The sequence below is a fragment of the Saimiri boliviensis genome, chromosome 2 (genome assembly GCF_048565385.1).
Source record: "Saimiri boliviensis isolate mSaiBol1 chromosome 2, mSaiBol1.pri, whole genome shotgun sequence".
Lineage (NCBI taxonomy): Eukaryota > Metazoa > Chordata > Mammalia > Primates > Cebidae > Saimiri > Saimiri boliviensis.
In genome coordinates, this window is record NC_133450.1 from 227,542,902 (window position 1) to 227,564,303 (window position 21,402).

The window sequence follows — 21,402 nt, forward strand, 5'->3', positions numbered from 1 at the left end:
TGAACTTTTCATTGAAGAAATAATTTTTTTGTTACTAATTCAACCTTTTACTTGTTATAGATCTACTGCAATTTTCTATTTCTTTGTAAGTTAATCTATGTCTTTCAATAAGTTTTTGTTTTGTCTAAGTTAGATAAATTGTTAATATACAACTTTTCATAGTATTTCCTTATATTCCTTTTTATTTCTGGAAGGTATATAAAGACATCCTTTATTTCATTCCTGGTTTTAGTAATTTTAATACACTCTTTTTATCTTGGTTAATCTAGCTAAACCTTGTTCATTTTATTGACATGTTTAAAGAATCAACTTGTGGTTTTTATAGATTTTACCTATTGTTTTTCTAGTCTTTTAATCCCCAGTGTAACAAATTGAGAGATGGGAACTTTAAAAGGTGATTCACTCCTGAGGGCTCTGTTCTCAGGAATATATTCATGTTGTTAAAAAGGGAGTGGTTTTCTGATAAAAGGATGATTTGGGCCCTATTCCCTTCTTCATCTCTCATCCTTACATGGTGATGCCTTCCACCATGCTAAAAGGTCCCCAACAGATGTGTCCCCTCAATATTGAACTTGCCACTTGATCACGGCATATAATCCTTTCCACGTGTTTCCAGATTCAGTTTGCTGAGTTCAGCCTCTAGCACAATGAGCTAATAAATTTCTGTTCTTCATACATTCCCTAGTCTCGGGATTCTGTTACAGCAACACAAAATGGACTAAGACAAGTATGTATTGTGCTCCACAAAGTCATTCAAGGTTCTAAGTTTCTGGCAGCTCTAACATCCTCAGCTGGGAGCATAAAGGTCACTATAGGTGCTGACATTCAGTGATGATGGAGGCTGGCATCTAGTCAAAGGCTTGGCAGCAATGTAATTACTTATTCAAATTCCATTGGCCAAGACTCAGGGATATAGCCATACCTAACTAAATAGGGTGGGGGAGAATTTGGAAATGTAGTCTAATTTTATAGCAGGATGAAGAGGAAATGGTTTTGATGATTAGCTGCCAGCCTGTGCCATAAGAAATTAGCAAAAGTGGGGGATTTTGAGTAAAACATGTACAATATACACATGTATCTCCAGGCTTCCTGAGACAGGCAGAGATGTGGGAACATCTGGCCTGTTGGGGCAGACTTTCTGAAAGGCAGCGTTCTAGTTGTGATTCTTTGTACTCATTGATAGTATTTGGATCACATGACAGCTTATGTTCTGGGAAGTGTGTATGCAGCATTTGGCTTCAAACAAGTGCCCAGAAGACTGACACTTCTCGTTATAAATGATCAAGTTGGCTTTCTGTAAAATTAAGTCTTCAGTGTATTTAGTGTGAATCAGTTGCTCACAGTTAAGCTGATCATTAGTGTTCTGTATGTGCAGATCATAAATGCCAGATTCAGCAGTATGAAGGTAAAAACAGCATTGAGATTATCCCGCCTTCCTACCTCACATTAAACAAGAAATTCAGTATTATTAATGGTAAACAAATTAAGGCTGTGCACAGTCTCTCACGCCTGTATTCCAGCACTTTGGGAGGCCGAGGCGGGCTGATCACTTGAGGTCAGGAGTTCGAGACCAGCCTGGCCAACACGGTGAAACCCCCGTCTACTAAAAATACTAAAAGTAGCTGGGTGTGGTGGGATATGCCTGTAATCCCAGCTACTGGGGAGGCTGAGGCAGGAGTATCACCTGAACCCAGGAGGCAGGGGTTGCAGTGAGCTGAGATTGCGCCATTGCACTCCAGCCTGGGTGACAGAGCAAGACTCCATCTCGGGAAAAAAAAAGAAACTAATGTTGGTTTGTGTGTGCTCTCAACCTTGAAGGTTGGTCTCCTTGGAAAGACAATGATCATAATCAAAATTCTGTGGGTGAGAGGAATCAGGCAATGGATGTTTTCTGGAGAGGTTGCTAGAATTTTCAAGCAATGTTTCAATACTTGGGACCCAAAGAAAGCATACTTTTGTCCTATTAAGAGTTTTCCTTTATAACAATGAAAATGGCCTTGGTTCCCTTTCCAGAGAGATATTTGGAATCACACAGAAAAGGGTGCTGTCATCCCTTTTCTTGTAGCAAGCATCAGCTACAAGTAAAGAATAGGGATGTGTGATTCCAACCAACCCTCTGTTCTTTACTAATAATAACTGATATTACTAGTAAATGATAACCCATTGGCAAGAACTGTCAGGGCTGATGTCAGTGACAGACCATCCTCTGATGCCTGATTTTCAGCCAGGAGCATCCTTCCCCACTCTGTCCTTGCTTGTAACATTAGAGGGTGCAGAGATCCAAAATATTCACTGCCATCCCTGCCACTACCCCAGTTCCCAGTAAATAATACAGTGGCTGGCAAAGGGTTAAAATCAGCTTTATTAATGGATTGGAGAGCACAGCTGTGATCTGAGGCCTAAGCGAGGTTCATTTCTTCTTCTTCTCTGAAGTGACGGCTCCTGAGCCCACTGGGTTGGGCCTACTGAACTTACGCACCCAGTCACAGATGGAAGCTGGAACATGGAGAGCCGAGTCCTGGCTGAGCTCACCACGGGCATGTTCTGCTGGGTCTGTTTACTGCATGGAGACTGCAAGCCCAAATGCAGGTCCAAGAGAAAAAGAGAGAGAAAAGAAGCAGGAGGACAAGTAAGCAGGGACCTTCAGCACATTGTTTCCGCCCAGTAGAGAAAGATGACCCGGAGGGACTCAAGCCCCACCAACCACAACCACCCCAGAAGTCACCAGAGGGGTGGAAGCCTCTCCCCAGTAGTTTTTCTCCAGAGTGGGAATGTTAGTGGGAGATTCTTACTCTATTTGGCTAAGGGGAAAATGTAGGAATAAAGCAAGAGTTTCCTCCATGCAGTGAGGTTGGGTCAGGAGTTCAATGAACTGCTCAATGAGTAAGTGGCCAAGCGCTGTTTTGTGTGAGTCTTTTGGGTCAGCAGATGCTATCCCAAACAAAGGCACTGGCTTGAGATGCTGGAGCCAGAACTATAGGTCCATAAGATACCTCACACTTGAATTCTAATCACTGAATTCCTTTTCTTGCCTGCAGTCTACAGCCTGTACTTTTAAGGACTGCTGATTAAAAACCTGACACACAAGAAGCCACCACAGGTGAGGGCCAATTCTGCTTGACAGCTATTGTATTCCTACAATTAAGAGAACTTTCCCACCCCTTTTGTTTCACTCCTGGTAACACCTTTTGCTTTAACTGTCAGGTATGGAGGTGGTACCTTTGCGCCAAAACCTAAGCGGAAGACATGTCAAGGCTACACTGGACACAGGGAAGAACAGAAGTGGAAATGTGAGATCCCTCCAGGGCGCATAAATGCATACAGAAGTTTAATGGCAAGCGTCGCAGAGTTGAGTCTGATGCAGCTCCCGCACAGGACAGCACCCTTTTCTGGTCAGTGGTCATAACATATATATTTAAATTGCATTTTAGGTTTTGGGGTACATGTGAAGAACATGCGAGATTGTTACAAAGACAGTGTGATTTGCTGTCTTCCTCCCCATCACCTATATCTGGCATTTCTCCCCATGCTCTCTCTCCCCAACTCCCCACTCCGCCGCTGTACCTCTCCTATTTCCCCCCGACAGACCCTGAGCGTGTGATGCTCCCCTCCCTGTGTCCACGTGTTCTCAACGTTCAACACCCACCTATGAGTGAGAACATATGGTGTTTGATTTTCTGTTCTTGTGTCAGTTTGCTGAGAATGATGGTTTCCAGGTTCATCCATGTCCCTAAAAAGGACACAAACTCATTGTGTTTTATGGCTGCTTAGTAATCCATGGTATATATGTGCCACATTTTCCCTGTCCAGTCTATCATCGATGGGCATTTGGGTTGGTTCCAGGTCTTTGCTATTGTAAACAGTGCTGCAATGAACATTCCTGTGCATGTGTCCTTATAGTAGAACAATTTATAATCCTTTGGATATATACCCAGTAATGGGATTACTGGGTCAAATGGAATTTCTATTTCTAGGTCCTTGAGGAATCGCCACACTGTCTTCCACAATGGTTGAACTAATTTACACTCCCACCAACAGTGTAAAAGTGTTCCTATTTCTCCACATCCTCTCCAGCATCTGTTGTCTCCAGATTTTTTTAATGATCGCCATTCTAACTGGCATGAGATGGTATCTCGATGTAGTTTTGATTTGCATTTCTCTAATGACCAGTGGTGATGAGCATTTTTTCCTATGTTTATTGGCCTCATGTATGTTTTCTTCTGTAAAGTGTCTGTTGATATCCTTCGCCCACTTTTGAATGGGCTTGTTTTTTTTCTTGTAAATCTGTTTTAGTTCTTTGTAGATTCTGGATATCAGTCCTTTGTCAGATGGGTATATTGCAAAACTTTTTTCCCATTCTGTTGGTTGCCAATCCACTCTAATGACTGTTTCTTTTGCTGTGCAGAAGCTGTGGAGTTTGATTAGGTCCCATTTGTCTATTTTGGCTTTTGTTGTCAATGCTTTTGGTGTGTTGGTCATGAAGTCCTTGCCTATGTCCTGAATGGTTTTGCCTAGATTTTCTTCTAGGGTTTTTACGGTGTTAGGTCTTATGTTTCAGTCTTTGATCCATCTGGAATTAATTTTAGTGTAAGGTGTCAGGAAGGGTTCCAGTTTCTGCTTTCTGCACATGGCTAGCCAGTTTTCCCAACACCATTTATTAAACAGGGAATCCTTTCCCCATTGCTTGTTTTTGTCAGGTTTATCAAAGATCAAGTGGTTGTAGTAGATGTGTGGTGTTGCCTGCGAGGCCTCTGTTCTGTTCCATTGGTCTATATCTCTGTTTTGATGCCAGTACCATGCTGTTTTGATTACTATAGCCTTGTAGTATAGTAATGTCCGGTAGTGTGATGCCTCCAGGTTTGTTCTTTTTGCTTAGAATTGACTTGGCTATGCGGGCTCTCTTTTGGTTCCATATGAAGTTTAAGGTGGTTTTTTCCAGTTCTGTGAAGGAGGTCATTAGTAGCTTGATGGGGATAGCATTGAATCTGTAAATTGCTTTGGACAGTATGGTCATTTTCACGATATTGATTCTTCCTAACCATGAGCATGGAATGTTTCTCCCTCTGTTTGTGTCCTCTCTTATTTTATTGAGCAGTAGTTTGTAGTTCTCCTTGAAGAGGTCCTTTATGTTCCTTGTTAGTTGTATACCTAGGTATTTTATTCTCTTTGTAGCAATTGTGAATGGCAGTTTGTTCTTGATTTGGCTCTCTTTAAGTCTGTTATTGGTGTATAGAAATGCCTGTGATTTTTGCACATTGATTTTGTATCCTGAGACTTTGCTGAAGTTGCTTATCAGTTTCAGGAGATTTGGGGCTGAGACGAGGGGTGTTGTAAATATACAATCATGTCATATGCAAATAGAGATCATTTGACTTCCTCCTTTCCTATTTGAATACCCTTGATCTCTTTTTCTTGCCTGATTGCTCTGGCTAGAACTTCCAATACTATATTGAATAGGAGTGGTGAGAGAGGGCATCCTTATCTAGTGCCACATTGCAAAGGGAATGTTTCCAGTTTTTGCCCATTCAATATGATATTGGCTGTTGGTTTGTCATACGTAGCTTTTATTATTTTGAGATATGTTCCATCAATACCTAGTTTATTGAGGGTTTTTAGCATAAAGGGCTGTTGAATTTTGTCAAAGGTCTTCTCTGCATCAATTGAGTTAATCATGTTGTTTTTGTCTTTGGTTCTGTTTATGTGGTGAATTACATTTATAGACTTGCTTATGTTGAACCAGCCTTGCATCCCGAGGATGAAGCCTACTTGATCATGGTGGATAAGCTTTTTGATGTGCTGTTGCTATTGGTTTGCCAGTATTTTATTGAAAATGTTTGCATCTATGTTCATCATAGATACTGGCCTGAAGTTTTTTTTTCTTGCTGAGTCTCTGCCGGGTTTTGGTATCAGTATGATGTTGGTCTTATAAAATGATTTGGGAAGGATTCCCTCTTTTTGGATTGTTTGTAATAGTTTCAGAAGTAATGGTACCAGCTCCTCTTCGTATGTCTGTTAGAATTCAGCTATGAACCCATCTGGACCTGCACCTTTTTTGGGTGATAGGCTCTTAATTGCTGCCCCAAATTCTGCTTGTTATTGGTCTGTTCAGGGTTTTGACTTCTTCCTGGCATGGGAGGATGCAAGTGTCCAGGTTTATCCATTTCTTCCAGGTTTACTAGTTTATGTGCATAGAGTTGTAATAATCTCTGATGATGGTTTGTATTTCTGTAGAATCTGTGGTGATAGCCCCTTTATCGTTTTTTATTGCATCTATTTGATTATTCTCTCTTTTCTTTTTTATTAATCTAGTTACTGGTCTGTGTGTTGTTGATCTTTCCAAAAAACCAGCTCCTGGATTTATTGATTTTATGAAGAGATCTTTGTGTCTCTATCTCCTTCAGTTCTGCTCTGATCTTAGTTATTTCTTGTCTTCTGCTAGCTTTTGGATTTTTGATCTTGCTCCTCTAGCTCTTTCAATTTTGACGATAGGGTGTCAATTTTAGATCTTTCCTTGCTTCTCATGTGGGCATTTATTGCTATGTATTTTCCTCTAGACGCTGCTTTAAATCTGTCCCAGAGATTCTGGTATGTTGTGTCTTCGTTCTCGTTGGTTTCAAAGAACATCTTTATTTCTGCCTTCATTTAATTGTTTATCCAGTCAACATTCAAGAGTCAGTTGTTCAGTTTCTATCAAGCTGTGTGGTTCTGAGTTAGTTTCTCAATTCTGAGTTCTAACTTGATGGCACTGTGGTCTGAGAGACTGTTTCTTATGATTTCTGTTCTTTTGCATTTGCTGAGGAGTGTTTTACTTTCAATTATGTGGTCAATTTTAGAGTAGGTGTGATGTGGTGCTGAGAAGAATGTATATTCTGTGGATTTGGGGTGGAGAGTTCTGTAAATGTCTATTAGGTTTGCTTGGTCCAGGTCTGAGTTCAAGTCCTGGATACCCTTGTTAATTTTCTGTCTCGTTGATCTGTCTAATATTGACAATGGGGTGTTAAAGTCTCCCACTATTATTGTGTGGGAGTCTAAGTCTCTTTGTAAGTCATTAAGAACTTGCTTTATGTATCTGGGTGCTTCTGTATTGGGTGCGTATATATTTAGGATCATTAGCTCTTCTTGTTGCATTGATCCTTTTACCATTCTGTAGTGTCCTTCTTTGTCTCTTTTGATCTTTGTTTGTTTAAAGTCTATTTTATCAGAGACTAGTATTGCAACTCCTGCTTTTTTTTTTTTTCCTTTCCATTTGCTTGGTAAATCTTCCTCCATCCCTTTATTTTGAGCCTTTGTGTATCCTTGCATGTGAGATGGGTTTCCTGGATACAGCAATGAACTGTGTTCATTCCTTTTTACCCTTTTTTCTCTAATCTTGCCTTCTCTTTTTATTTTATTGAGTTGAGCTTTGACCTCTGATATCCTTTCTTCTGCTTGGTCAATTCGGCTGTTGAAACTTGTGTATGCTTTGTGAAGTTCTTGTGCTGTTTTTTTCAGCTCCATCAGTTCACTTATATTCCTCTCTAAGTTGTTTATTCTCATTAGCATTTCATCAAATCTTTTTTCAAGGCTCTTAGTTTCTTTGCATTGGGTTAGAACATGTTCTTTTACCTCAGAGAAGTTTCTTATTACCCACCTTCTGAAGCCTGTTTCTGTCAATTCATCACACTTGTTCTCCATCCAGCCTTGTTCCCTTGCTGGTGAGGATTTGTGATCCCTTGTAGGAGGAGAGGCATTCTGGTTTTGGGCGTTTTCATCCTTTTTGTGCTGGTTTGATTTATCCACCTGTCGTCTTTGTAGTTGTTCGCTTTCAGATTGGGTATCTGAGTGGACGCCAGTTTGTTGATGATGAAGTTATTTCTGTTTCTTAATTTCCTTTTAACATTCAGGCCTCTCTGCTGTAGGACTGCTGGGGTCCACTCCAGGACTTCCTTGCCTTGGGGTCACCTGCAGTGGCTGCAGAACTATAAGGGTTGCTGCCAGTTTCTTCCTCTGCTATCTTTGTCCCAGAAGGATACCCGCCTGATGTCAGTCTGATCTCTCCTTTATGAGGTGACTCTCTGGATATACAGGGGTCAGGGAGCTGCTTGAGGAGACAATCTGTACTTTATAGGAGCTCAAGTGCTGAGCTGTGAGCTCCATTTTTCATTTGGAGCTGCTAGCCAGGTATGTTTAAGTCTGCTGCAGCAGAACTCATAAATCCCTTTTTGTTTTTCCCCAGGTGCTCTGTCCTTGGGAGTTAGGGCTTTATTTATAAGTTTCTGTCTGCTGCTGCCTTTTTTCGGGGCTGCCCTGCCCAGTGAGGAGGCAGCTTAGTCACTGTCTGCCTACAGAGGCTTTGCTGAGCTGCTGTGGGCTCCACCCATCTGTGGTGTGAACTTCCTTGCAGTCCTTTTTATATGGGTATAGTTAGAGCTGCCTCGGCAATAGCGTCCCACCTCTGTAATGGCAGACTCTCTCTGTAATGGCGGGCTGCCCTGGCAATAGCGGCTCACCTCTGTAATGGTGGACTACCTCCATAGTAGTGGACTGCCTTGGTAATGGCAGACACTCCTCCCCCACAGAGCTAGACCATCCCAGGTTCAGCTGTGGTTGCTGTGAAACTCTCAGCCCAAAGTGTTTCAGATTGCTATTTTTTTGTGGGGTTGGGACCAGCCAAGCGTGATCACCTGGCTCCCTGCTTCAGACTCCCTTTTTTTTTTTTTTTTTTCAGTTGAACAGGAGACTGTCTCCCAGGTGTTCCAGTCACCTGTTGAAAAGGTGCCAGGATCTATGTGATTTCCTGTGCAGCAACCCACTGTGCCGGCTGAAACAGCAGTGCTGAGATTCATGGCACTTTTTTGCCCAGGAATCTCCTGGCCTGGCTCCCTGTTTCAGTCCCCTTTTTTATCAGTTAAATGGGCAACTCTGTCTCCCAGGAGCTCCAATCACCAGCTAAAATAGTGCCTGGACCCGTGTTTTTTGTGCGGAGACCCACTGCACCAGCCAAAACAGCTGCACTGGTGACCCGTGGGGCTCCTCTGCCTAGGAATCTTCTGGCCTGTGGGCAATTAAAATCCGTCTGGAAATGCAGCAACCACTCACCGTCTGTGCTTTCACTGGGAGCTACAATCCTGAGCTGCTCCTAATGGGCCATCTTCAACATATTAATTTCTAGCACTTTGAAATCCATGCTCCTATCTGTCAATCAGAATACCCCTCTTCCATTTTTTCTGTGGTTTCCTATTTCTCTGGTTAACTAACTTAATATCATGAATCAGATCAATGTTTCTTTTATGTTTGAGCACATTTCCAATGCTAGTATTCCTGCTTTGGGCCTGGATGACTTTTGCAATGGGTTAATCCAATCCATTACTGTGATTTTTTTATACTATCACCATTATATGTTGACCTCATTTCATGATCCTAGAAGGAATCCTTTTAGTTTCTTGACTATACAACCTTACTTTACAACTATACAACCTGACTATACAACTTTACTTTAAATAAAACTGAATGATTGCAAAAAATTTTACCCCAGAGTCTTTTTATTAGGGATTCCTGCTACCATATTAACATATAAAACAGTCTTGATGTTGACATAGAAATGCAAATTTCACTATACAAAGATAAGGCTCCAATCACAGTAACATGGCCCCCGTATCTCTAGTAATTCAGTGAAATGAACTCATTGTGAATTCACCCCGAGTTTTGTTTATAAATATTAGACAAACCACAAAGTAAATTCCAAATACATAACACTTTACCATACTGTTCAAGTACAGACAAATACATACTTTACCTACATTGTTTTCATGATCCAACTTGCATTAGCACTAAAGGCAAGAATGTGTGTGTATATGTATTTGCCATATAAGTGTGTGTGTGTGTATATATATATATATATTCATATCCACAAATGAACATACAGTGGCATTCATGGAACATTTAACCCTTTCAGGCTGTGGGTATTACCCACCATAGTATCTAGGAGGGAAAAGAAACAATAATATGTCACAAATTCCTCAATTGGGACAAAATAAGCACAATTATTTATGAAGAGCATATATGTTGTGTCTATTCAAAGACACACATATATACAGATTCACATATAAACACACATATACCAATAATATGGAATATACATATACTCACACACTTGCACACTTGCTTTAAACTCTGTATCTCACTATATCATATACTGTCCATCTCTGGAAGCAGTCTTTTCCTCATTCGATTCAGGCAACTGGTGACTATCTTCTAATACAACTTAAATGGATATTTCTAAAAGGCTCTAATTCTTTGCCAAGCAAATGGTATTTCAAGATTCTGGTTTAACTTTTGATGGCTGTTTAAATTCAGCAGACCCTATTCTGTCAGCTTCTTCACTTAAAAACATTTCTATTCAACAATGAAGTTTCCACCTAAGAGAAAAGAGATGTTAGCTGGAAATGTTAAAATAATATATTTATCACTCCTTAATAAAAATCTGTATGTTTAGATTACATGTGATATTTATCCTATTTTTCAAGCATTTTACAATGGAAAATATATTATTTCCATAATTTAAAAAATACTATATATATTTTGAAAGAGTGAGGGCCAGATGATTTGTCACAGTTAGAACATCAGAGAAAATTATATGATGCATGATCAGAAGGTGACTAATTTTGTGCAGACCACACTGAAGTTGCCTTATGCTAGAAAGGCTGACTTAGAAGTCTTATGAGAAAAGGAGAAAAATACAAATTTTAATTTCAAAGCTAGCCATCTGCAAGTTTCCAAAATAAATTGTTGAGGGTTCCAGTCACAGAAAATATATTTCTATATCAGTATCAAATTTCAGGTAGTAAACAATCTTTAATGAAAAGCAAAGTAAATCACTGAAAGCACATGAGAAAGGAAACCCCTCAAACTTAATGGCAAATATATATTGTCATTTTCTCAACTTCAGGCTTCATAAACTGACTTTCAAAACTTACTTCCAAAATTAAATGTCCAATGAAGCATTCAGAGCTCCACTGAGTGAGTGGAATTGGAATGCCCAATTTAGAAATCATGCTAATGATAGGGTTGGAGGTCATTAGTTAGATTGCAAGTGGGCCCTATATCTTTGTACATTAAGGCAGTGGAATGTTTTCAATCCATGGAGAAGCTGTATACTCCATACCATAAGCTCTAGACTCTTCTTTCTCCCACATAACACAGTATCAGTAGGTAGTCTGCATGAGAAGGCATCAGTACCTTGCTGATGGTGCAATGCTCTAACGCCTTTCTTGATACCATTAAATCCTTTGATTAAATCCTTTCCATCATGGATTTAATGGTATCAAGGAAGGTACTAGAGCATTGGTCCCCTCTACAGTCTGGTTAGTTAGTTAGTCACTACTTTACCCAGACTGAATTGGTATATCTGATGAGTCCTCTCCAGTTTCTCTACGGAAGTCGGATCTTAAAACAACTGGGAAGGGAAAGGAGTATAATGACCACCACAAAGCATGATTATGGACATGTATCAAAAAGCCATCCATTCTCTCTCTCTCTCTCTCTCTCTCTCTCTCTCTCTCTCTCTCTCTCTCTCTCTCTCTCTCTCCTCTCTCTCTCACACACACACACACACACACACACATACAAGCACTCTTTTGAAGTTTATTCTATAGAATCAAAACAAATGGCATAAGGAATCAAAATATTTACCTTAAAGTAACTCCACTTTCACTTCGATCCACTTAAGCATGTTCACGTTACCTCAGACAGCGAGTACACTGCCCTCCACATCATTGAACACTGGCATCACCATCGCTTTCATAAAGTAGACCATTTGCCTGCCTTTATTTGCCTGCCAGCCTCACCAGAACTCTTTTTTTGCCACTTTTCATTTCTCCAGTTCCTATCTGCTTTCACTCTTGGGTTAATGTACACTGATACGCAACTGACTGGCACATCTTTTGCCTTTTTCCTTTAAGGTCTCGCTTTCTTTTTAAAACATCTGCTTCCCCAGCCAAAATATGTGGACAGAATATAAATGAAAATAACAAGTCCTCTTGTCCAAATACTTTGAAAAATGGACCACCCTGTGTCCATGTGATCCTCTCAGTTTCTACATCCTCCAGTTCCATCCTCTGTTTTAGCAGCTTACTTACTATAGTGTCTTTCTACCCATTTTCTATCTCCTATGCAGATCATAACAAATCATGGTATTGTTCAGCCAAAAAATATTTTTTAAAAACAAAGCCAAAACATTAAAAAATTTTCTGATATAACTTTTGTGCATTAGTCTTACCATCTGCACGTGTAAATAACTCCAGGAGGCTTTTTTTTTTTTTTTTTTTTTTTTTTGCTAAAAATTTACCAAAATAGTTTGAACACATAAAAATATTTTTAAAAAAACAAAACCAAAAACCCAGCATAAATTTAGTTGTATAGGCATTGGTTAGAGGACACTGTTTGCACTAAGGATTATATTCAACAACTTTCTCTTGAATTTTTACTAAAATTCTGATTCTGAACCTTATAGCCTATAATAGTGCCAACTATTAGAGATGGGAAAATCTAATTCAGTCCAATGTATTATGTATTATGATATAATAGATAAAGGGTATGTCTATACTATAATGAAAAATCAAACATTTTTGGTTATTTAAAGACCATTTCCTAAGCTGTAATTAAAATAACTGTATTTGATTTAAACTTATTTAAGTGCAGTGAATTATGGAAAGCTAACTTAAAGGTTTGAATAATCAATTATGGGTAAGGAACATCTGTTAACAGCCCTGTGACCCTTCAGAACCAGGCATTTACTGAAAAAAAAAAATCACTAGCATTGAATATAGCCCTTAGTCATGTGAGAGATTAACTTCATGAGCAACCCAGCATGTAGAGGATGAGGTGGACTTTCCCAGCCACCCACTCTTTGAGGGGACAGTAGTATTCATAGTGAAACTGCTCAAACTCTGGTGTTTGGCGGATTTCGCATAAGAAGGAGAGATCAATACCTGACTCCAAAAGGAGGAGTAGCAGGGGAAATACAAAAAGCAGCAGTCCCAGGCCCACCACAAGGAGCCTGGAAAAACTCTTGACCAGTGGGTTCACCCGAATATGGCCAGTCAGAATGTCATAGCTCCATGACAAAGCACGGCGAGCCTCCTTCAGCTCCTCTTCTTCAGCAATCAAAAAGGCATTTTCATCTGCTTCCAGATCCTCAAATGAATCTGTGTCTTCTCTTTCCAACTCAAGTCTGGATGGACAGTCAAAGAGCATGTCAATCTCATCGTCGTCCACAGGGGTGGGGAGCAGACTGGCACTTGGGTTGTACACTAGTTCAGAGATGGTTAAGGGCTCTTCTTTTATTTTATCTTCCTCTTCACTCGGGGGATCTTCATACTCCCGGGCTGCCTTCACTGGGGAGCTGGAGATCAAGGGAGCAGAAATGTTGTCCTCTTTAGGCAGTGGAACACCTGTAAAGAGACATTTTATTTTCTAAAAATTTCAGATTTTCCTACAAAAATCTGTAGGAAGAAACAGAAAAAGAAAACTAATGGCATTCAAGCAATCTATGAAATTATTTGGTGGTATCCTAACTTTTAACAAAGTCCTATTATAGTAAAAGATACTGTACCATAAGTTCAAAGGTGAACATGCTAATCTAAAACTAACCAACCAATACTTCTCAAATGGTTAGCAATATTTAAAACATTCAGCTGTGCAATTTTGATCTGCAAACCTCTAACCTTGTTCGTGTTTGAAAGAATAAAATGACAATAAATCACTATTATAATTATGAGCAGTGTTTTTTAGAGGTCAATACTATCACCCAATATATTATAGTAAAACTACATAATCTGTCATTCAATGATAATATACTTATTATTCTGCTTTCTAGTCTTCATTCTAGACAGAATTTGTGTTCTAGTTTTATATATATGCAATCATATTGTATGCCCAATCTTAAATCTTACTCCTTGCATTTAAAATAACATTTTCTATGTTTAAACATATTCCCATTGGTACTATTTATAAAAGCTGCCAAATTTTTTATTTAGTTATGCAATAAATTAGTTGCCTGTGGCAAACATTTAGAATGCTTTGCAGTTGTAAAAAGAAAATGCTGTAAGAGACATCTTAACACAGAGAGCTTCTTTCCCCCTCATTTCAGTTCATTTCATTTGCTATAGATAGATGCTAGAAGGGAAATTGCTTAGTCAAAAGGTATGAACTTTATGTTTATTGAGAGAGAAATGTTTCTGAATGCCTCATTTTACTGATAGGAAATTGAGTCACCTATGGTCAGACCCAGGGCCAACTCTGCTAATTTTGAGTCTTGGGTTGATAGTGGGAAATATAATTAGCAACAAAGAAGTGTCCACCAGGATGGATCTATCATACAAGCAAAATGGCAGCCAAGTGCATTAGGGAACTGTAAACCAGCTTTTAATGAAGCTATTGTGTGATTTGTCTCTCTTCAAGGTGTGCAGGCATAAATTACTGGTTTTATCATTCAAAAATCAACAGATATTTCATGATCGTTCTAATCTTATAGCACTGAGCAGACCACATGAAAAATATCATAAAAATACAAGCAATATACAAAAGGTCAACAAGCACATGAAAGTATGCTCAACATCATTAATCATTAGGGAAATGCAAGTCAAAATCACAATAAAATGCCACTTTATGCCTATTTTTTTTTTTTTGAGACGGAGTTTCGCTCTTGTTACCCAGGCTGGAGTGCAATGGCGCGATCTCAGCTCACCGCAACCTCTGCCTCCTGGGTTCAGGCAATTCTCCTGCCTCAGCCTCCTGCGTAGCTGGGATTACAGGCACATGCCACCATGCCCAGCTAATTTTTTTGTATTTTTAGTAGAGATGGGGTTTCACCATGTTGACCTGGATGGTCTCGATCTCTTGACCTTGTGATCCACCCACCTCGGCCTCCCAAAGTGCTGGGATTACAGGCTTGAGCCACTGAGCCCAGCCCACTTTATGCCTATTGAGATGGCAACAATTTTTTTTTGAGATGGAGTCTCCTTCTGTTCCCCAAGCTGGAGTGCAGGGATGTGATCTCAGCTCACTGCAACCTCCACCTCCCAGGTTCAAGCAATTCTTCTGCCTCAGCCTCCTGAGTAGCTGGGATTACAGGCATGCACCACCATGCCTGGCTTATGTTTGTATTTTTAATAGAGATAGGGTTTTACCATGTTGGTCAGGCTGGTCTTGAACTCTTGACCTTGTGATCCACCCACTTTGGCCTCCCAAAGCGCTGGGATTACAGGTGTGAGCCACCATGCCTGGCCAACAATCTTTTTAAAAACTGAAAATAACAAGTGTTGGTGAGGATGTGAAGATATTAGAACCCTACATTTGCCAGTAAAACTATTTATGGTTGTGGCCATTGTTGGAAAAGTAATTGATAGTTCCTCAAAAAATCAAATATAGAGTTACCAGATGACCCAGCAATACCACTCCCAGGTACATACTCCAGAAAATTGAAAACATGTACTCAGAATGCTGGGACTCAAGAGGGCCGATTAGAGCAGCTGTGGTCTTTGTTGCTCATGGAGATGAATATAAAAGGGCTTGTAAATGCATCACTTTCAACTGAGATATCCAGGTTTTTGCATTGGGACTGACGGCATGAACAGCTCAACCCACAGAGAGTAATAAAAAGCAGAAGAGTGGGTGGCAGCCCACATGGGAGAGGCACAGAAGCAAAAGAACCCCCACCGCCAGCCAAGAAGTGGTGAGTGATTATGTGACCCCACCCAGGAAACCATGCTTCTCCTTTGGATCTTTGCAACCTGTGGATCAGGAGATCCCCTGGTGAGTCCATGCAACCATGGCCTTGGGTTTGATACACAAAACTGTGTGGAATCTCGGCAGAGCAGCCACTCAGGCACACACAGAGAACCAGGAGTTTTATGTACTCTGGCCTCAGGATCCCTGGCAAGGCAGGAAATCCATCTGTACATATCCCTAGGAAGCAGGCCAAATCCAGGGAGCCAAGTAGCCTCATTCTGTGGTCCCCACTACCATGGCACCTCACAAGTTAAGACCTACTGGCTTGGAATCCCAGAGAGCTAATGACAGTAGGTTGGAGTCTGCTTAAAATGGCTCTAAGTGCAGAGGGAAAGGGACAGTCACCATCTCTGCAGTGTAGGTGACTTGGTTGCTCCAGCCTGCTGACTGTGGAGAACAGAGACAGATCAGATGAGGAAGGGTACCCCACAATGCAGGACAGCTGCCTCCCAGATTGTGGCCAGACTGCTTTCTTAAGTGTGATCCCAATCCATTTCTCCTCACTGCATAGGACTTCCTTGTGGGGGCTTTAGCCATTATAGGCAGGATTCTACAAACTGAGCTTTGATCTCTCCCTGGGATGGAGTTCCCAGGGGGAGGGGCAGCTATAACAAAACCTCCAAGAAATATGGGATTATGTAAAGAGACTGAACCTATGCCTGAATCTGATTGAGGTACCTGAAAGAGACAGGGAAAATGGAACCAAATTAGAAAATATACTTTAGGATATCATCCAGGAGAACTTCCCCAACCTAGCAAGACATGCCAACATTCAAATTCAGGAAATGCAGAGAACCCCAGTAAGTTTCTCCACAAGAAGATCATCCCCAAGACATACAATCGTCAGATTCTCCAAGTTTGAAATGAAAGAAAAAATGTTAAGGGCAGACAGAGAGAAAGGCCAGGTCACCCGCAAAGGGAAACCCATCAGACTAACAGAAGCTCAGCAGAAACCCTACAAGCAAGAAAAGATTGAGAGCCAATATTCAATATTCTTAAAGAAAGTAATTTCCAACCAAGAATGTTATATCTGGCCAAACTAAGCTTCATAAGTAAAGGAAAAACAAGATTCTTTTCAGACAAGCAAATGCTAAGGGTACTTATCACCACAATACCGGTCATGCAAGAACTTGTGAAGGAAGTACTAAATATGGCAAGGATAAACCATTACCGGCCACTGCAAAAACACACTGAAGTACACAGACCAGTGATACTATGAACCAATCACATAACAAGTCTGAAACATACCCAGCTAGCATCATGACAGGATCAAATTCACACACAACAATATTAACTGTAAATGTAAATGTAAATGGGCTAAATGCCCCAAATAAAAGACGCTGAATGGCAAGCTGGGTAAAGAGCCAAGATCCATCAGTATGCTGTCTTCAAGAGATGCATCTCATGTGCAAAGACACACACAGGCTCAAAATAAAGGGATGAAGGAAAATTTACCAAGCAAATGGAAAACAAAAAAAAAGCAGGGGTTGTAATCCTATACTCTAAGAAAACAAACTTTAAACCAACAAAGATTAAAAAAGACAAAGGAGGTCCTTACATAATAATAAAGAGTTCAACAGAATATATACTAAATATATATGCACCCAATACAAGAACACCCAAATTCATACAGCAAGTGCTTGGAGACCTACAAAGGGACTTAGATTCCCACACAATAATAGTGGGAGACTTCAACACCCTATTGACAATACTAGACAGATCATCAAGACAGAGTATTAACAAAGATATTCAGGACCTGAACTCAGCTCTGGATCAAATGGACTTGGTAGATATCTACAGAACTCTCCACCCAAATTTTAAAAAGATACATTCTCATTGCCACATGACACTTATTCTAAAATTGGTTGCATAATTGGAAGTAAAATATCCCCTGCAAATGGAATATAACTGAAATCAAAACAGTCTCTCAGACTACAGTGCAATCAAATTAAAACTCAAGATTAGGAAATTCACTCAAAACCACACAAATACATGGAAATTAACAACTTGCCCCTGAATGACTCAGCTAAATGATGAAAGTAAGGCAGAAATCAAGAAGTTGTTTGAAACTAATGAAAACAAAGAAACAATGTACCAGAATCTCTGGGATGCAGCTAAAGCAGTATTAAGAGGGAGATTTATAGCACTAAATGCCTACATCAAAAAGCTAGAAAGAGCTCAAGTTAACAATTTAACATCTCAACTAAAAGAATTAAGGAACCAAGAGTAAACAAACCCCAAAGCTAGCAGAAGACAAGAAATAACCAAGATCAGAGAAGAACTGAAGGAGATAGAGACACAAAAAAACCTTCAAAGAGTCAATAAATTCAGAAGCTGAATTTTAGAAAAAATTAATAGACAGACCACTAGCTATACTAATAAGGAAGAAAAGATAGAAAAGTCAAACACAATTTGAATTGGTAAAGGGGATATCACCACTCACCCCACAGAAATACAAACCACCACCAGAAAATACTGTAAACACCTCTATGCACATAAACTAGAAAATCTAGAAGAAATGGATAAATTCCTGGACACATACACTTTCCCAAGACTGAACCAGGAGGAAATTGCATCTCTGAATAGACCAATAATGGGTTCTGAAATTGAGGCAGTTATAAATATCCTACCAGTCGAAAAAAGCCCAGAACAAGAAGGATTCAGAACTGAAACTGAATTCTACCAGAGGTACAAATAAGAGCTGGTACCATTTCTACTGAAACCATTTCAAAAAGAGGAAAAGGAGGGACTTCTACCTAACTCATCCTGATACCAAAACCTGGCTGAGATACAACAAAAAAAGTAAACTTCAGGCCAATATCCTTGATGAATAGATGCAGAAAAGGCTTTCAATATAATTCAACATCCCTTCATGCTAAAAACTCTTAATAAACTAGGTATTGAAGGAACATACCTCAAAATAATAAGAGCCATATATGACAAACCCACAGCCAATATCATATGAATAGGCAAAAGCTGGAAGCATTCCCCTGAAAACCAGCACAAGACAAAGACACCCTCTTTCACCACTCCTATTTGACATAGTATTGGACATTCTGGCCAAGGCAATCAGGCAAGAGAAAGAAATAAAGGTATTCAAATATGAAGAGATGAAGTCAAATTATATTTACTTGCAGATATTTACTTCCCATCATCTTAGCCCGAAAGCTTCTTAAGCTAATAAGAACTTTCAGCAAAGTCTCAGGATATAAAATCAATGTGCAAAAATAGCTAGCATTCTTATATACCAACAACAGGCAAGCAGAGAACCAAATTATGAATAAACTCCCATTCAAAGTTGCTGCAAAAAGAATAAAATGCCTTGGAATATAGCTAACAAGGGAATTCAAGGACCTCTTCAAGGAAAACTACAAACCACTGCTCAAAGAAATCAGAGCTAACCCAAACAAATGGAAAAGCATTCCATGCTCATGGATAGGAAGACTCAATATTGTGAAAATGGCCATACTGTCCAAAGTAATTTAGAAATTCAAAGCTATTCCCATTAAACTACTGTTTATATTCCTCACAGAATTAGAAAAAAAACTAGTTTAAAATTCATATGGAACCAAAAAAGAGCCCAAATAGCCAAGACAATCCTAAACAAAAAGAACAAAGCTGGAGGCATCATGCTACCTAACATCAAACTATACTACAAGGCTATAGTAACCAAAACAGCATAGTGATGGTATAAGAACAGACACATAGACCAATGAAACAGAATAGAGAACTCAGAAATAAGACTGCACACCTACAACCATTTGATCTTTGAAAAACTTGACAAAAACAAGCAATGGGGAAAGGACTTCCTATTTAATAAATCGTGCTGGAAGTGCTGGCTAGACATATGCAGAAAATTGAAATTGGACCCCCTCCATATACCATATACATAAAATTAACTCAAGATAGTTTAAAGACTTAAATGTAAAACCCAAAACTATAAAAACCCTAGAAGAAAATCTAAGCAACACCGTTCAGGACAGAGGCACGGGCAAAGATTACATGATGAAAATGCCAAAAGCTATTTCAACAAAAGCAAAAATTGACAACTGGGATCTAATTAAATTAAAGAGCTTCTGCACAGTGAAAGAAAACTATCATCAGTGTAAACATATAACCTATAAAATGGGTGAAAAGTTTTGCAATCTATCCATCTGGCAAGTGTCTAATATCCACAGTCTACAAGGAACTTAAATAAATTTACAAGAAAAAAAACGATTAAAATATGGGCAAAGGATATGAACAGACACTTCTCAAAAGAAGACATTCATGTGGCCAAAAAACACATGAAAAAAAAAAAACTTCAACACCACTGATCATTGGAGAAATGCAAATCAAAATCACAATGAGATATGAGATAACCTCACACCAGTCAGAATGGTTATTATTAAAAGGTGAAAACATAACATGCTGGTGAAGTTGCAGAGAAAAAGAAGGGCTTTTACACTGTTGGTGAAGTGTAAATTAGTTCAACCACTGTGGAAGTCTGTGTGGCTATTCCTCAAAGACCTAGAGGCAGAAATACCATTTGACCTGGCAATCCCATTACTGGGTATATACCCAGAGGAATATAAATCATTCTATAATAAAGATACATTTATGCATGTGTTCACTGCAGCACTATTTGCAATAGCAAAGACATGGACTCAAATGCAATGCCCATCAATGATAGGCTGGATAAAGAAAATGTGGTACATATACACCATGGAATACTATGCAGCCATAATAAAAAGGAATGAGATCATGCCCCTTTGCAGGGACATAGATGGAATTGAAAGCCGTTATCCTCAGCAAACTAAACAAAAAACAGAAAATAAAGTAGCAGGAAAATGAAACACTGCATGTTCTCATTTATAAGTCAGAGCTGAATGATGAAAACACATGGACATATCAGGAGGAACAACACACACTGGGGCCTGTCGGCAGTGGGCTGGGGAGAAGGAGGCATCAGGAATAATAGCTAATGGATGCTGAGCCCTAGATGATGGGTTGATAGGTACAGCAAATCACCATGGCACACGTTTACCTATGTAACAAACCTGCACATCCTGCACATGTACTCCTGAATTTAAAAGTTGATGGGGGAGGGAAATCTTGAGTGCAAACTGTAAAACTCAAGCCTTGAAAGTCTTTCAAAATTTAAATAGCTTCTTTTTATATTTTCTGGTTGCTAATTCTGCATAAATTAATCAAAACTAAACTTTCTCTCAAAAAAAAAAAAAAAAGTCCAAAGATACCAAAATAATGCATTAGTAAGACTGTCTACACTGCTTCACTAAAGTTAATTTACTCCATTCAAGAAGCCTCCTGAATATATGCAGAAAGCTCAGTTGGTAAGTTTGATAATTTTTTGTGTTAGAAGTGAAATGACAATGATTTAGAAAAAGGAAATTGCTATCAAATTTATATAATTATGCAGCCCAATTAAAATTAGATAATAGCTATCAAGTTTCTTGCCCATAGAGAACACTCCATAATGTTAACTATTATTACCTTTTAGTATAGCAATGTAAGTATGTTTTTATACCATTGTTGGCATTTTTTAATTTGAAGAAATACCATATAAAATGAAATTGCAATAATCAAAAGACATTAATGGAAAAGAGTGGCCACTGATGACAGACAGAATGCCTG

General features: G+C 39.3%; 1 protein-coding gene and 1 long non-coding RNA gene across 9 annotated transcripts in view; one reads left to right on the top strand and one right to left on the bottom strand.

Annotated features, from left to right (window-relative positions):
* The window catches only part of LOC104653220 (uncharacterized), a 57,139-nt gene that overhangs the window by 22,317 nt on the left and 13,420 nt on the right, over positions 1-21,402 (top strand). Inside the window, exons 2-4 of the long non-coding RNA XR_746454.3 lie at positions 2,434-2,629; positions 3,039-3,100; positions 3,205-3,392. This is a non-coding gene — a long non-coding RNA (uncharacterized LOC104653220). The remainder of the gene's footprint in view (positions 1-2,433; positions 2,630-3,038; positions 3,101-3,204; positions 3,393-21,402) is intronic.
* FRMD3 (FERM domain containing 3) overlaps positions 2,484-21,402 on the bottom strand; it is a 354,484-nt gene continuing 335,565 nt past the window's right edge. For 3 of the 8 annotated variants that reach the window (XM_010350709.3, XM_039475061.2, XM_074395475.1), the window contains one exon: positions 9,504-13,430. In XM_010350709.3, coding sequence (XP_010349011.2) covers positions 12,832-13,430 — 599 coding nt within the window. In that variant the 3' untranslated portion in view covers positions 9,504-12,831. Of the gene's footprint in view, positions 2,572-9,503; positions 13,431-21,402 lie in introns of those variants that run through there. The other 5 variants (XM_039475059.2, XM_039475060.2, XM_039475058.2 and 2 more) reach the window with 4 other exon arrangements.